The sequence below is a fragment of the Barbus barbus genome (assembly GCF_936440315.1).
Source record: "Barbus barbus genome assembly, chromosome: 35".
Taxonomy (NCBI): Eukaryota; Metazoa; Chordata; class Actinopteri; order Cypriniformes; family Cyprinidae; genus Barbus; species Barbus barbus.
Window position 1 is genome coordinate 5913460 of NC_136763.1, and position 15325 is coordinate 5928784.

Genomic DNA, 15325 nt, shown 5'->3' on the forward strand with positions numbered 1-15325 from the left:
TTTCTAAAATGTTATACTTTTTTGAATACAGAATAAGAGAAGTCAAAATGACAGGTTTCATCAAATTCACCCATTTAACAATTTTTTAAAAGAATGAATAATGACGGTGCTGAGTATAAAGAATATTTTAATCCATTTTATAAACAACATTTATGTAGCAGCATTATTCAGTAGATTCTGAGGTATTTTCTGAATTCACAGAGAAATTCACTCCCCCATCTGGTTTCATACACCTCCACACACACACACACACACACACACACACACACACAGACATTCATAGTAGCTAAACATGCGCACACACACATACAATTCAAACAGTCAGTCAAACATCCAGAGTCCTGTGTCCATAGTTCTATATGGTAGAGTTCGTAGGGCTTGCTCTTAGTGGCTTGTAAGGCTGGCACTCTCAGTGGTGCAATTTTGGCTGTAGAAAAAAGGCAACAGAGAACAATTAATATGATAACCAGTATTAACATCAGTGTTAGAATATTAGGTTACACTTTATTCTAAGGTGTCCTTGTTATATTGCAATTATATATTTAAGTACGGAGTAATATTAATTAACTACATGTACCTACTATATGGATAGGATTAGGGTTTGTCTTAAGGTTACTTGCATGTAATTACACATAAATTGTTACTATAATAGTAATTACATGCAACAAGGACACTTTCAAATAAAATGTTACAGAATATTATACCCATTCCTCAACGTCATATCTTTCAGAAATTATTCTAATATGCTGATTTGCTGCTTAAGAATTTTATTTCATAAAATACTGATGCCAAACTTTTGAACAGTAGTGTTCCTCATCACCTTTTCACAAAGCAGATCCTTGTAAAATGCATCGTCTAAAATAGCCAAAAGAAATCCAGTGAATTCCATATAATTACAACACTCTTATTCAAATGAACCCTCATATTTGTGTAGAATTGTCTAATTTGGTTATGCTTTCAAAATTGCAAATATTTTAAACAAGATGCTTTTTTTCCAGCAGTATTCCTTTTACATAGCCTTATAACAGTTAAAATATTTCTTGTTAGTAATCAAATTAAATATAAAACTAAAGCTATTTGCCACTGCCAGGGCATTAATGTTTTTATAGAAAACTAGGCAATCTTATACCGTGCCAGAGCGCGTTTGACCCCCAAAGCCCGGTTAGTTTGACTAGTGTGATCGCTCCATACTGCGCTCAGGCACGGTTCGTTTAGCTGTCCCTGGCTCGGTTGCAAAAAGTGAGCAAGAGCGCGGTTCAGTTATATATAGATCAGCGAGTATGAGTGCTAACCACGCCGGAGCACGGAAATTCTGATATGTGCATCATGATTTCATGAACATTTCTGAGCAGCAAGTGATACATCTGTAAAGCAATATATTGTGAGAGGGCCGTGGAATCGATCAGATTGGTGTTAGATCCACCAAAAGAGCAACCTCCACAGAGAGGCCCCAGGGCAACAGGACGTCATAAATCGGATCCCTAGCTTCAGCTCGTCTGAAGCAAGCGAACCAACCAACTCTGTCAGTGAGCAGCTTGCAACATTAAAACAAAAGGAACACTTATTAATAAGTCCAACTCAGGAAGGAGACTGTCAAATTTGGGGCAAGTAATCAAGACTGCTGGTCAAAAAGATAGCCATCACGTGTTCCACAATAGAAATCACGAGCTTCCTTAGATTGACTTTTCCTCCACATAGAAGACACAGACCAGACTGAAATTTCTTTGTTCATAGAACATGTCCCTATGTCTTACACAGAACCTCACAGAGACTGTTTTTTTCCACATGCACCTAAAATCATCTTAAAAGGACTTCTGAGCAACTAATGATTTCTATGCATGTAACCCACACATTAGACTATCATGTTTTAATCACATATTATGCATGTCTTTTTAATTGAACAGCCTAAGAGTTCATATTCGTGTTTGGTATGTATGAGTTTGAAAAATCATGCTTTAAACGTTTCTTCCAATCAATTCTTTGTTAAATGGATCATATTCTGGTTATAGAAATCACATCCAAAAGTATATTTTGCAATACTTTGGAAAATTCGGTTGATTTATTGATTGGGTGGAGAAACAGACCAACACCCCTAGCTAAGATAAAGTCTAATTGGTCAACACACCAGTTGGGAGGGGTCCAAAAGCAGAGTTTAAAAACTCAGGACACCATCAAATCTCTCTTCTCCCTTTCCTCTGTTTTGCTTTTGCCACCGCGTTTTGATGCTGCTCTTTGAGCACCATTCCAGCATGCTTCGGCCTGCACGGCATGCCAGCTGCTACCACGATGAGAAGAACCACCTAATCACGTTACATAATTTTATTCTTTTACTTTAGTTTCTTTTCTTTTCTTTCCGTTTAGTTTCTTGTTCAAAAGTTAAGTTTACCGCAAAGTCCAGTTCGACTGCACCCGCTTCAAACTTCAACTAGCAACTGACTCTGGAACCATCTCCAGGCAACGCCCAACGATTGGCTTCCCAAGACATCACTACAAACGACCACTGAACTGTCAGCCAACCAGCAACCTCGGGAAACCCCCTTTCTGCAACGACGATGACAAAAGGGAATCCCCTAACACAAAGGCAACACAAGCAAGTAACTTCCAGACTTTTGAGCTGGTGCATTTAATACAAATTTTAGCCTCATTGAGAAACTCAATGCGAGGGTTAATTAAGTGATTGATGGTTGTTCAGGTCTATGCAATAGCATATATTGCTGTAAACTTGGGATTTCATATTTTCATTCTCAAACTCATCGTTGATGTTATACGACTCGTTCAGTGAATCGCTGGCCGACTCAGTGATCAGCCATGAAACAGTGATTGTGTTCAAATTCCCTATAAAATCATAAATGATTCCCTTTGAGCTAAATTGACCCGTTTCCCTTTAAATTACATATTACCTTACATGAGTATACATATCTCCCACGCACTGTCGCTCTCTCTCGGACACACTCGCTCTCTCTCTCCGCATTCGCTTCACTTTTGTCTAGCCAAACAGAATTTAATCAACATTTAATCGCGATTAATCGCATGATTGTCACGAGTTAACTCATGATTAAATCGCAACTTACTCACACATTTTTATTTGTTCTAAACGTACCTTAAATTAATACTTTAAGTTTTTAATACTCTAATCAACATGGGTATGGACAAATATGGATGCTTTATGCAAATGTAAGTTTATTATAATTGAAACCATAGTCAACAGAGCATGAAGACTAGACATGTTTCAAAGGTCATAGATGTTTCTCAAAGAACTTGTTCATGTCTATTAGACACATGAAAAAAGAAATACCAGGTTCCCATTACTTATCTTTCTTTGCACTGAGCAATTTACTTACACAAACCGGTTTACATTTTTGCATGACAGGGCAGCTCACTTCTTCGGAACATGCAAAATGTACATTTATTATTTATTATTACATTTGTTTGCCTCTCTGTGCTCTCTGTATTTTGATGCAGCTAAATTCTCAAAAAAAATTCTCATTTATATTTTTCACTGTTTCTGTTGTCAGACGACAGAATGAATATGAAATAGTGATTGAAACGTGACCCATTGAGACTACATAACAAGCTCTCCCTTCCAAGATGTTAATCTGCACAAAAATCCTGATAATCGAGCCGTTGTCTGAAGAAATCAAATACACAAGATAAAGACAATAGCTGTGCTGTGATTTCGGCTATACTTGCATGAGAAGCATTATAATAGCAAGACCTCACGCGGCTCAGGAACTAAATAAGGTTTGGACAAGCCCTAAAGATGTGTCGCTAGGCGCTTTTTTGAAAAAAAAAAAAAAAAAAAAAAAAAAAAAAAGTCACTAAAGGGGTCTGCATCTCCATTTCTTCAACTACGGGCTAGGCCACGGGTCAAACAGAAAATGTGCGCTGCGTTAATCATACACGCACACATACAGTAGTCAACTTTTGATTTGATGTGGATAAAAAAATAAAAAGTTCAGAGTTGTCCAAAGACAAGAACGCATTTTGGTTTTAGGACAACTTTGATGAAAGGTTTTGATCCACTTCAAATGTTTACAAGTGTATTTGGATTTAAATTTGAGGCAAATGTATTTATGTGCAGTGGTTCTGTGGAGATGGGACTGTTCACTATAACCATTATTAAAGTGCCCCTATTATGGCTAATGAAAGGTTCATATTTTGGTTTTGGGAGTCACTTTCACTTTCATCGTCTTATAATATGCATTTATTTTTAACTTGTTTGCTCAAAGACTCCCAAACAATTTGTTTAACGATTAATTTTTCCAAACCCCTCCTTTTCGTGACGCTAATCTGCGGTGACTGGTCCGATTGGTCTCATTTTCATTTCATCATGCCTGTAATGCCTGATAAAGAAGCGTTTGTGAGCACAGTGCTGCTTTGTGTACAGCGTTAGCGTAGGGAAAACCGCTATTTTAACGCTCCAAAAGCGGCACCTAGTGGCAAAGAATGAATTTGCATTTTCTTTCAGACCAATGCGAAAAGACCAACAAGTGGGCGGGCAATATGCTAATGTTTCATGTTGATGTCAACATGAAATGGCTTGGGGGATTCGTTTTAAAAATGACTCCTTTCAATGATTCAGAGTCGACTCTTTCTTTTGAGAGACAATAACTTTATACACTGTGTACTTTCAGATTTAAAACTTTGGAGGATGTTTTCATTCACTTTGAGCCGTGTTACACACTGCATGAAAGGTCATTTTCAAAAATCTATAATAGGGGCACTTTAAAATTACAAGAAAAAGAATTCAAATTAGGGATGCACGATATAATCGGACCAATATCAGAACTGGCCGATAATGGCTTTAAATGTAAATATCAGCCCGATATGAAAAATTATACCGATACGTCTTGCCGATAAGAGGAATACATTAACTCACATGTGCTCAGGGAGGGTATTCTAGCGATTAGATCACGTCAACAGTGCGATTAGATGAGGTTATCAGTGTAGCTCATTCTTGAAGCAAAGTTTTGCCTGAATGATGATTAGATTCACTGTTTTGGAACGCTGCATTTAAACAGAGTGTGTATACAGAATGATGCGTTCGGTGTATGATAGAGTAAACAGTAATAGCAATGAAATAGCAGAGGCAGCGACAGTCTCCCATGGGTCCTAATGCCCGCTCAGTAAATTTTATTCCGTAGGGGGTGCTGTTGGCCCACTTCTAATAAAATGAAAGCAAAAATACACATACTATTTAGACTGTGTTTCTAATTAAATAAAGCAGTAATTGATGCCATAAAATCATGAGTATGTTTTGATTTAAAGTTCAGAAGCTATAGCTTACATGAAAAAAAAGTCACTTAAATTAAATAATCTTATACTGATTTATTCATTAATGTGTAGTGTTAGATTTTTAAACAAATTATGAGCTCTAAAATATTTCGAATTTGTACAACTCTTGCTTTAGACCATTTACAAATGTTAAAACTTAAAATAAAAATGTAACCACTGCATCTTTCTGAAAAAGAAAATGCAGCGATTGAATATGGTTTATAGTTATTTTCAAATCTTCGATGTACCGTCATTATAAAAGAACTTCATTGTTGTTTATTTAATTCTAACAAATAAGTTAAAGTGCTACCGCCAGACCCGGAGATCAGCTGAATGGATTCAAAAATGGTAAAACTCAACTGTTTAACTCTAGGGGAGTTGTAAAATGAGCCTATTCTCAAAAAAAGTGGAGTGTTCCTTTAAGTACGTACTTACAAATCTAAATGTTCGCTCACCTTTTGTGTGCTGAGTTTCTTTTCTCCTCCTATGGAGAGTCCCGCCCCTTTGCTTTCTTTCCAGGGATAGAAGCCAGAATGAGGGGAAGTAGGCAGCCGGTGGGGTTTGGAGGGTGGAGAGGAGCCGCTGCTCTTGCGTTTCTTCCCCAAAGCCTTGTGATCAAAGCTGGCCACCCTGCCATGCAGTCCTGAGTCCACTCCTCGGCTGTGCGGGGCAGCGTCCGTGGGCGAATGGTGGCTCGGGGGGTGAGTCCTCTTAAAGGCCCACGAGGATGGCGTGTGGGAATCAGAGGCTGCGAGTTGGGGACGCGGCTTGCTTCCCGGTGAGAGCGAGCCGTTGGTTTGTCCGTGAGAGGCTGACGGTGGCGTTTTGCTGATGAGGGGCCGCCCCTTGTTCTGAGACACGCAATTCTTGTCTGGGCTGACAGCGTCCGATTCTTCAAAAGAGGCTTTCCGTTTGCGCAGAGCAGCGGCATCCGGTGTGGTCGTCCGCTCTGCTTCCCTGAGACGCAGCTGCTGTTTGTTGGGGCGGACGGATGAGTTCTTGGGCCGTCCGGGGCCTGACTGAGTGGGGGCTCGACCAAGTTTAGAAGGTGGGGCCGTTGACTGGCCGCCCCCAGAGTTCTCGGATTGACCGTAAGCCTTGCTGGTAGAGGAACTCTGTGGGTTTGTCTCCTTGCCTGGTCCATGGGAAGAGTAGAAGGAAGTCTTGAGAGAAGTAGAATTGTGACTTCCTGCTTTCTGTTTGGAATGCTGGGAAATGGAGGAAGGAGAGGCAGGAACGGCTGCAGGCTTGGCTGGGGGACTCTGGGAGTGAGGATCTGATGCTTGAGGTATTTTTCTGCGAGTAGGAGAGGAATCAGGGGACATGAGATGAAACATTTACTTTAGCATGCAATGCAGGGAGTAAAAACCAACCGGTCAAACAGAAACCGGTTAGGGACTGAAGCACTAATGGAGATTAACCTTAGAGCTACTCTGGTGAAAAAAACACCATGAAGCTACTGGATCAGGCTCAGAGCAAGTGATCTGTCCCGCTCACATTCCTCCCCAAAGTCAAATGACAAAATTGTTTTTTAGGGCAATTAGGTTTTTTGCATTGTGTATTGTTTAAAAAAAAAAGAAACATTCCCCCAAAATTATATAATTGCAAAGCATCTATTGTTTTACTTGAAGTTGTTGTAATACAGCTATTTGTTAAAATAAGCATAAATAAATGCAGTACAAATGCATAGTACCTTGATTAGCTCTTAAAAACCTTTTATAAATTACCAGTCATAAGGGTAAATATTTTGAAATTGACATTTATCTGAAAGCTGAATAAATATGCTTTCCATCAATGTATGGTTTGTTATGATAGGACAATAGTTGTCCGAGATACAACTATTTGGAAATCTGGAATCTGAGGGTGCAAAAAATCTAAATACTGAGAAAATCGCCTTTAAAGTTGTCCAAATGAAGTTCTTAGCAATGCATATCAATAATCAAACATTAAGTTGTGATATATTTACAGTAGGAAATGTACAAAACATCTTCATGGAAGATGATCTTTACTTCATGTCCTAATGATTTTTGGCATAAAAGAAAAAATTATAATTTTGACTCATACAATGTATTTTTGGCTATTGCTACAAATATACCCCAGCGACTTAAGACTGGTTTTGTGTACAAGGGTCACATTTGTTAAAATACTTTTTTACTCATTAAAGCAAATTTCAGAAAGCTCCTTAAATTTAAATGAAAATTCTGCAACAGTAAATAAAAACAAGCTTTGATGACTTCATGCAAAACCAGGGTGAAATATTACATATGTTTATAACAGGTTTCATAATGCATCTGGATTTCTTTTATATGCAAATTTGCGATTCTTATCCTTGTTGATTCTCATTGCTGTAATACAATTATTACAATCAGAGCAAAAAAGTTAAGGACAATAAATCATACCATGATGAATAAATACGTTACAATTATCTTTTTTTTTTTTTTTAAATAGGTTTTAAATAATTTTACTATATTTCAATATTTTTTCATTACAATAATGCAAATTTGAAAAAAGTTCTTAAAAGGGATAGTTCTGCCAAAAAAAAATCTGTCATTAAATACTCGCCCTCATCTCAATCCAAACCTGTAGGATGTTCATTTATCTTCGGAACTGACACGTTTAAGACCCAGAAAGGTAAAGACATCATTAAAAAATTCAATATGATGTCTTTGGACACAAAAATTATTCCCGTAGCTTCGTAAAATTAAGGTTGAACCACTGATGTCACATGGACTATTTTAACAATGTCCTTACTACCTTTCTGAGCCTTGAACGTGTCAGTTACGTTGCTGTAAATGCAGGGTCAGAAAACTCTCAGATTTCATCCAAAATATCTTATTTGTGTTCTGAAGATGAACGAAAGTCTTATGGGTTTGGAACGACATGAGGGTGAGTAATAATGACAGAATTTTCATTTTTGGGTGAACTATTCCTTTAATATACCTATAAAACTATACAATCACATGACATGTGAGAGCTGTGCATGCTTTCGAGCTTTTTGTTGACAACATCACCCCACTGTTTGGTTCTATGATCGGACATAATGTAAGTCAAGCGGTTCTTACTTCCACAGATGGGCGCTGAGGTGATTCTCCACCATGGCACTCATGGCAGACCGTAGATGGTGCAAGCGCCGATCGAAAGTGAAGACACCGTGACCCAGAGAATGACTCCCAAATGAACAAAGCTGCAGCGGAAAGGCCAAAGATTAACACTAATACACTTTGTTTTCACACATTCAATACAGTCATGTAAAGACAATGTCATGTAATGTCTGAAGCTCAGTTGACAACTATGCAACTTTGCTAAGCAGGTTTATTCATATTTCTATTATAGAGATGCTTGCCTAATACTTATACTAGAACATACTTCTATAACTCTTATTGCCTGGCTATTGCATAATACTAGATGACACTGCAAAAGTGTTTAGCTGTACCGCGGCTGGTTTGGGATGCCATGGAGTTGAGTGCCAGTCTGCGAGATCATCATTCCCCTCTCCTTCGCTCTCATCACCCGAGATGTGGGCCTGGGTGAGAGGAGAGTGTGGCCATGTGCTGGCATCCTCCAGATGGGGTTTATCCTCCTCCACACTTTCGGACAATGTGGGTGTTCTGCAACAAACAGATACGAACAGGCAGTTAAGACTATTAGCAAAAACACAAAATTTACATTAACAATAGTTTATACCAATTACACAAAAAATAATAATAATAAAATATATTGTTTTTAAAACTCTATTTTTTGTTTTGTATTGATGTTTCTAACCTAAATGCAGGGCTGTTCGTCAGAGGTCTCCGGCAGTTAGGGGGTACAGGTGCATCTCTGGGAGGTTCTGGGCTTACAGTTGGAGCAGCTGAACTCTCTGGGGCCTGAGATACCCGATCACGAGCCTTCGAACTCATCTTCAGCTCTGCCACCAGCTGGTCAAAGTTTTTACTCCTGCCTTGCACCTTCCTGCGCTGATGAATGGAATGAATCTGGAGGAGAGATGATGTTTTGTTTTTTTTGACAGAAGACTTACAGCACATTTTCAGTGAATCTTATTCATAAAACGTATGCTAAATGGTGAGTGCAAGTACGTTCATCATGAATTGTGGTTCTTGATTTTATAGAATATCAGGCACTGAAAAGCCTTTAAGGGATTGTGTAGTTTTAATAAATAATTTAGAGGAAGTGCTCAAACCTATGACTGCACAAAGCAAACAATGTATTATTCTCACTTTACGCCCCAAAAAACATTTTTATATAACACTTGTGTGCCCTAGATTTTAAACATCTAGCTGTGGAGCCGGACATTTATTTTTCCTTTATTTCTAAAAAGAAAATGCATGATATCAATTAAACAATAACTTTGAGGTTGAAAACTGTATTTAATATACTTTTTAGTTACCCTAAAAACCGCTTCATAATCGGTCCATATATTATGACGCATAAATATGAGAGCAGTAAGAGAGGTCATAATATTCTTATATCAATTAAATATTTAGTTATTTTTACCAATTATCACTCAAAATTTCTCATGCAAGTTCATGTGGAGAATTTATTATCTATTACAATGTTTTAGTAAATAAAAAACAATATGAAATTATTGCTGTTTATATAATGTTATATTTGTATTTTAGGTAGCAGGCTTATAGACAGCCAATATCTACCGATTTAACAAAAACCTGAAGTCATGCAACTCAAATGAAGTGAGGCTTTTCCTGTAATCCCTTCTGCATTTCCTGTCAGTCATGTCCGCTGAACTTCCTGTCTGTCTACACACTGAAACCAGCGTCCACTGAATGGCTTCAATACTCTGAAGGCGAGATAGATTTTCACTACTACCACAAGCAGCAAATCTGCAACACAATTCTGCTTTCCAGAATACTCTGGGACTGAATGAAGATCAGTACTTAAGACATGTTCGCTATGATATGTGATAGTGGTGGTCAACTCACATTGCAGGTCAAAAGTCGAGTACAAACTTTCTTTCTCTCGGGGTCCAACACACCACAGTGCTTGTCAAGGTCACATTCTTTTTCTGCAGAAAATTAGAAAAAGCATTTTTTCCACATTTACACACTCTGTTCTGGTTTAATGCAAATGTAGCCTAATGTTGATTATCAAACAAAGGGCCTCAGTAAGGACTTACTGGAGACCATTTTGTACGTTCTCGGCCCACGGAGATGTCCGGAGGTAACAGGGGCCGAGGCAGCCTCGCCTCTCTGGGATTGAGGCCTCTCAGTAGAAGGTGGCCGATTGGGCGACGGGCCTCCGTGTGGCCATGGGGGGTCTCTGTGAGTAGGGGGAGGGGAGCTCCGCGTGGGTTCGATGGGAGGGGGCTGCTTAAAAACAGCCGATTCTGAATGACCCGAGTTTGAAGGTGAGTGCCTAGTGGAAAGATTGTCATATATATAAATAATACAGATTGTATATGATGCTAATAACCACAGATTACACTGTCCTGCATCATATTTGCTGAATGAATACTTGTTTCTTACTAATTTTGAGATGCTGATTCCAAAAACAGTCCTTGTTTTGCTGTAGCACATCATTTTGTATCTCTTTTTTTTTTTGCTTTCAACAACCACTTGTAAAGTAAAGTCTTGTACTGTCACTTAGTCACCAGAAAAAAAACTGCCACAAAAACATGATTCCTGTCTTCATCTGAGCCAGGTTACAACTGAAACAATAATGTATAGAAAATTGTTTCAGAATCATTCATACATTTGAAAATCTTCAAAGAACTGAACAAATCAACTCTCATTTGATTTTCATGTGTATGAATGATTTCGAAGACATTATTTTATGCCTAATCCTGATTTCCACTTTTTCCACTCCATTGCAGACTGTAAGTGCAAGTATACATTTTGCATTCTTATGTCATTAAAACTAAAACTTTCGAGTTTATTAAAGAGATAGTTCAACCAAAAATGTAAATTCTGTCATTAATTACTCAGCCTCATGTCGTTCCAAACCCGCAAGACACTTGTTCATCTTCAGAACACAAATTAAGATATTTCTGATGAAATCAGAGTTGCTATTTTTAATTTTCTTTAAGCACAAAATGTATTCTTGTAGCTTAATAAAATTAAGGTTGAACCACAGATGCCACATGGCCCATTTTAACGATGTCCTTACTACCTTTCTGGGCCTTGAATGTCTCAGTTGTGTTGATACCTATAAAGGGTCTGAAAACTAGAATATCTTAATTTGTGTACTGAAGATGAAAGAAGGTTTTACGAGTTTGGAATGACATGAGGGTAATGACAGAATTTTCATTTTTGGGTGGACTATTTCTTTAAAGTGGATACATGTATATCATTTTGTAAGGAAAAAAAAATAAAACACCATCAAATTAGGTAAAATTAGAATTACACTTCAGACCCACTTTTAACATTAACAAACAAGATCAGATTAGTAAATCTTACCAAATTCCATCTTTCGGAGGTTTTGAGTGTCTGAACTGAGGCGGCGTTGAGGGAGATTGCGGAGACGCCCTCGGCGGCCCAACGTTCTGATTCCTGGCACTCCAAGAGGAGGCTCTGTGGGAGGGCAGGGTGTGTCCATGACGGGGCCTCTGATGCTGAGGTGGAGGTGGGGTGGAGCGGAGGTGTGCATAGAGCTTACCCAGAGGGCCATGTCTCCTCTCGCAATGCTTCTCGAACGCCTGAGGCTTCACCACCTGACTGCAGTGAGCGCAAACCACCAGATAGAAGTCATCGTGCCCAGGACAATGACCGAAGATAGACATATCTGCAGAAGCATAGCAAACAATAGGAAACATTAGCTTAGTTTAAAAAATAAAACTGCAGAAAATGTTTCCAAATGCACTCAAAGAGAAAGATTAATTCTGTGTGTGTGTATAAAGCAATGTTCGAAAGCTCAAGCTACGGAAAATGTTTTTTCGACAGTGCCTACTAGTAATAGTCCAATATTTGATCATCTTAAGTTTATCAGCATTGGCTGAAAACATTGCTGGTTGCACTATTAAGTTAAAACGTCTTTATTAAAACTAAAATTAGAAGAAAAAAAAATTATATAAATAACATGAATAATTTATTAGCGCCGACATATAGCACTGTTGTGCTTCGGGCGTCCCAAGTTCATGGACCTTTCCCATACCTCCCCCTTCTCTTTCTCCCACTTCGCTTCCTGTCTACCAACTGAACTATCAAACTAAAACGGCAAAAAACAGCAAAACATTAATCTGTAAAAATAATTTTAAAAATAATGGGACCGCTATCTTCTTTGACATAACTGAAAAAAAACATCAATTCCAAAGTTCATCATTAAAATGCTTTCAGGGAAACATTACATTTGAAGGGATTTTACAACGATGAAGGAAATATAGGCCTAGTATGTTAGAATACATGTACATGTAAAGTAAAACATTGAGATACTGATTTTTGACTTTCATGAGCTGTAAGCTCTAATCATCAAAATTAAAGAAATGTTTTACTTTACATGTAATGAATGTTTCACTTTCACAATCTTCAAAATTTTTGGGATGCACCTGTATATTATCCACTGATAAGGCTGTTTATAAAGTTGGACCCGACAAGAAGAACCGCCATGTTTTTAATGTCAAAAATCTCAAAACAGCCAAACACTAGCCAATTAATCGGTTCATATATCAATCCTGCACTAAAAGGGTTTATGTTAATACTGCTTTGTCCCCTTGAAATCAAAAGAAAACATGTAACGCCTACCCTCTTTCCTCAGTGTCATGGTTTCCACTGCTTTTTTGCCATTCTTGCTGTATTCATCTCCATCGGACCCTATGAAAAATGGTTGGAGGAAGTTTATGTTAGAACGGGTACATAAAACATGACCATTATAGAAGAACAGACTTCCTTGCATTATCATCATTGCTTTAGCAACACAGCTCACACGGGCATCTTATATAAATCCAACCTTCTAAACCCACTATTTCAATGGGCTGTAACCATAGAAACCTTGAGAAGGACGTGTGCCCTCCAATTATCAGACCTATATTTGGTTCAGAATATGTGGTTACAGTCTTATATGCAATATATTGAGTCAAAACTGTGAGAAAAGGGCCCCATGTTGAATTAAGCATACTGTGGTGTTTAATGAGCGTCTTAATATGAGATCCAGTCAATAGTTCAGGTTTTTATTTCCCAAGATTTTCAGTGTAGAATGCAATCTGTGCCATGAACTGGTCATCTGTGAAGCACACAAGCTCTTCTGTGGGTGGGGCCAAATTAAAACTACCTGTATATGATCCCTACACTATTAACTGCTTTGATAACGTGCCCGCCGGCAAAAGGAGATTCGTGGTTTAGAACGGAGTGCGTTCGTTTCATTTGAGGTTCCAAAACGAACGCGGAACACGTTCTATTATGACGACACTGATTAGAGAGAGAGCGCAAGCGCGTGACCCGGCCGGCGCTAGGACCCCGCAGGTTCTTTGTTTGGGTAACATGGTTCGGGATGCCGTGCCTTTTCCACGAAAAATAAAGCACATCCGTGAGACTTTTTGGTGGGGGATGGAGAAATAGCGGCGACGAAGTGCTCACTCACCCTCCGATGTTGTCAGGTTGGCTCTTTCCGTCCAGACGCTCCAGCTTTGGCCAACGAAATCATCGAGACAAGGCACCCGCCGTTCCAGAGCAGCCATTACTCTAACTGCGCGTTCACGCACCGCCATCATCACTGCGCGGCACGGCGCTGACGTCACATTGCGCGCTCCCGTGGGCGGAGGGGGAACACGCTTGTGCGCGCACTTATGCTAAATGTAGATTTTTTTAAATGTGATTTTTATTCATTTTATTTGCATTAATAATACTTTGTTTAACAGTATTTTTATGGGACGAAGTCTCAAACCCTTCACAGAGTTGTAATGCAAATGCAGTACATTAAAACGAAATTGAATAGAAATATTTCACATTCTTATTAAATAAAAAAATTTGAAAATATATTTTACTCCACATAAAATGACACCTTTTATAAGCGTTGTGGCATTTTCATGACAATTGTGTCTCTGGACCACAAAACCAGTCATAAGGGTAATAAATAAGCTTTTCATTGATGTATGGTTTGTTATGATAGGACAATATTTGGCAGAGATACAACTATTTAAAAATCTGGAATCTGAGGGTGCAAAAAATAAATAAATATTGAGATAATCGCCTTTCAAGTTGTCCAAATGAAGTTCTTAGCCATGCATATTAAGTTTCTATATATTTACGGTAGGAAATTTACAAAATATCTTCATTGAACATGATCTTTACTTAATATCCTAATGACAATCGATGATTTTGACCCAAACAATGTATTGTTGGCTATTGCTACAAATGTACTTATATGCTACTTATATATATATACAAATGCTACTTATGACTGGTTTTGTGCTCCAGGGTCAAAATTAAGCATATGGAAAACAAACCAAAAATCTTAATGATTTTAAAATAGGCTTCATTTAGTCTATGTTTAGATTTGATCGTAATCGTTGCTGTTCTAGTTGAATTAGTACCTTATTCAAGACATATTCATTATTTATTCTTATTCTAAGCAATGCAATGGTTTGTGATTTTTTTATTTTACTTTCTGCCCAAAATAAACATGTACCTGACACCAGTGTAATTTAGTTGTTAGATTTATTATGTCGACAATACTACCATCTAGTGGTTATGTAGTAAACAGCAGCCTTTTGGAAATAAAACACGAACCAATATATACAGCTCTCCTCTTTTAATACAAACCAGAACTGCAAACAGCCTTGTGGAGATATTTTCCTTCTGAACTTAGGATACAGATATAAAACACAACAACAAAAATGTGGCCTATATTTTCAAAAAGTCACAACCAAATTTGAGGATCGCTCCAAGACAAAAATTAGTCACTATGTGACCCGAGGAAAGACTTGAAGATTTTTAAATGGCACTTATGTTCCTCTTTAATCACAATTATACACAACGCTATTTTCCTATAATCATTTATATTAATAATTTAATGTGCTTAAGTCTACTTATGATTAAAAAGCTTAGATGTGGCACTGAATAGTTTCTTTTTAGGACTAGAACAACTACTGAGGATATTATATTAA

The 15325-nt window shown here is 38.0% G+C and overlaps 1 protein-coding gene across 1 annotated transcript; it reads right to left on the bottom strand.

Annotated features, from left to right (window-relative positions):
• Nucleotides 1-109: 109 nt before the first annotated feature.
• Nucleotides 110-13930, bottom strand: atxn7l2a (ataxin 7-like 2a; the record flags this gene model as incomplete). Its single annotated transcript, XM_079393611.1, has 10 exons — nt 110-427; nt 5730-6570; nt 8337-8458; nt 8708-8882; nt 9037-9248; nt 10212-10294; nt 10406-10644; nt 11685-12009; nt 12966-13034; nt 13801-13930. 10 exons carry the CDS (start codon nt 13928-13930, stop codon nt 410-412), a joined length of 2214 nt encoding a protein of 737 aa, XP_079249737.1. The 3' UTR covers nt 110-409.
• Between the last annotated feature and the right edge of the window lie 1395 nt (nt 13931-15325).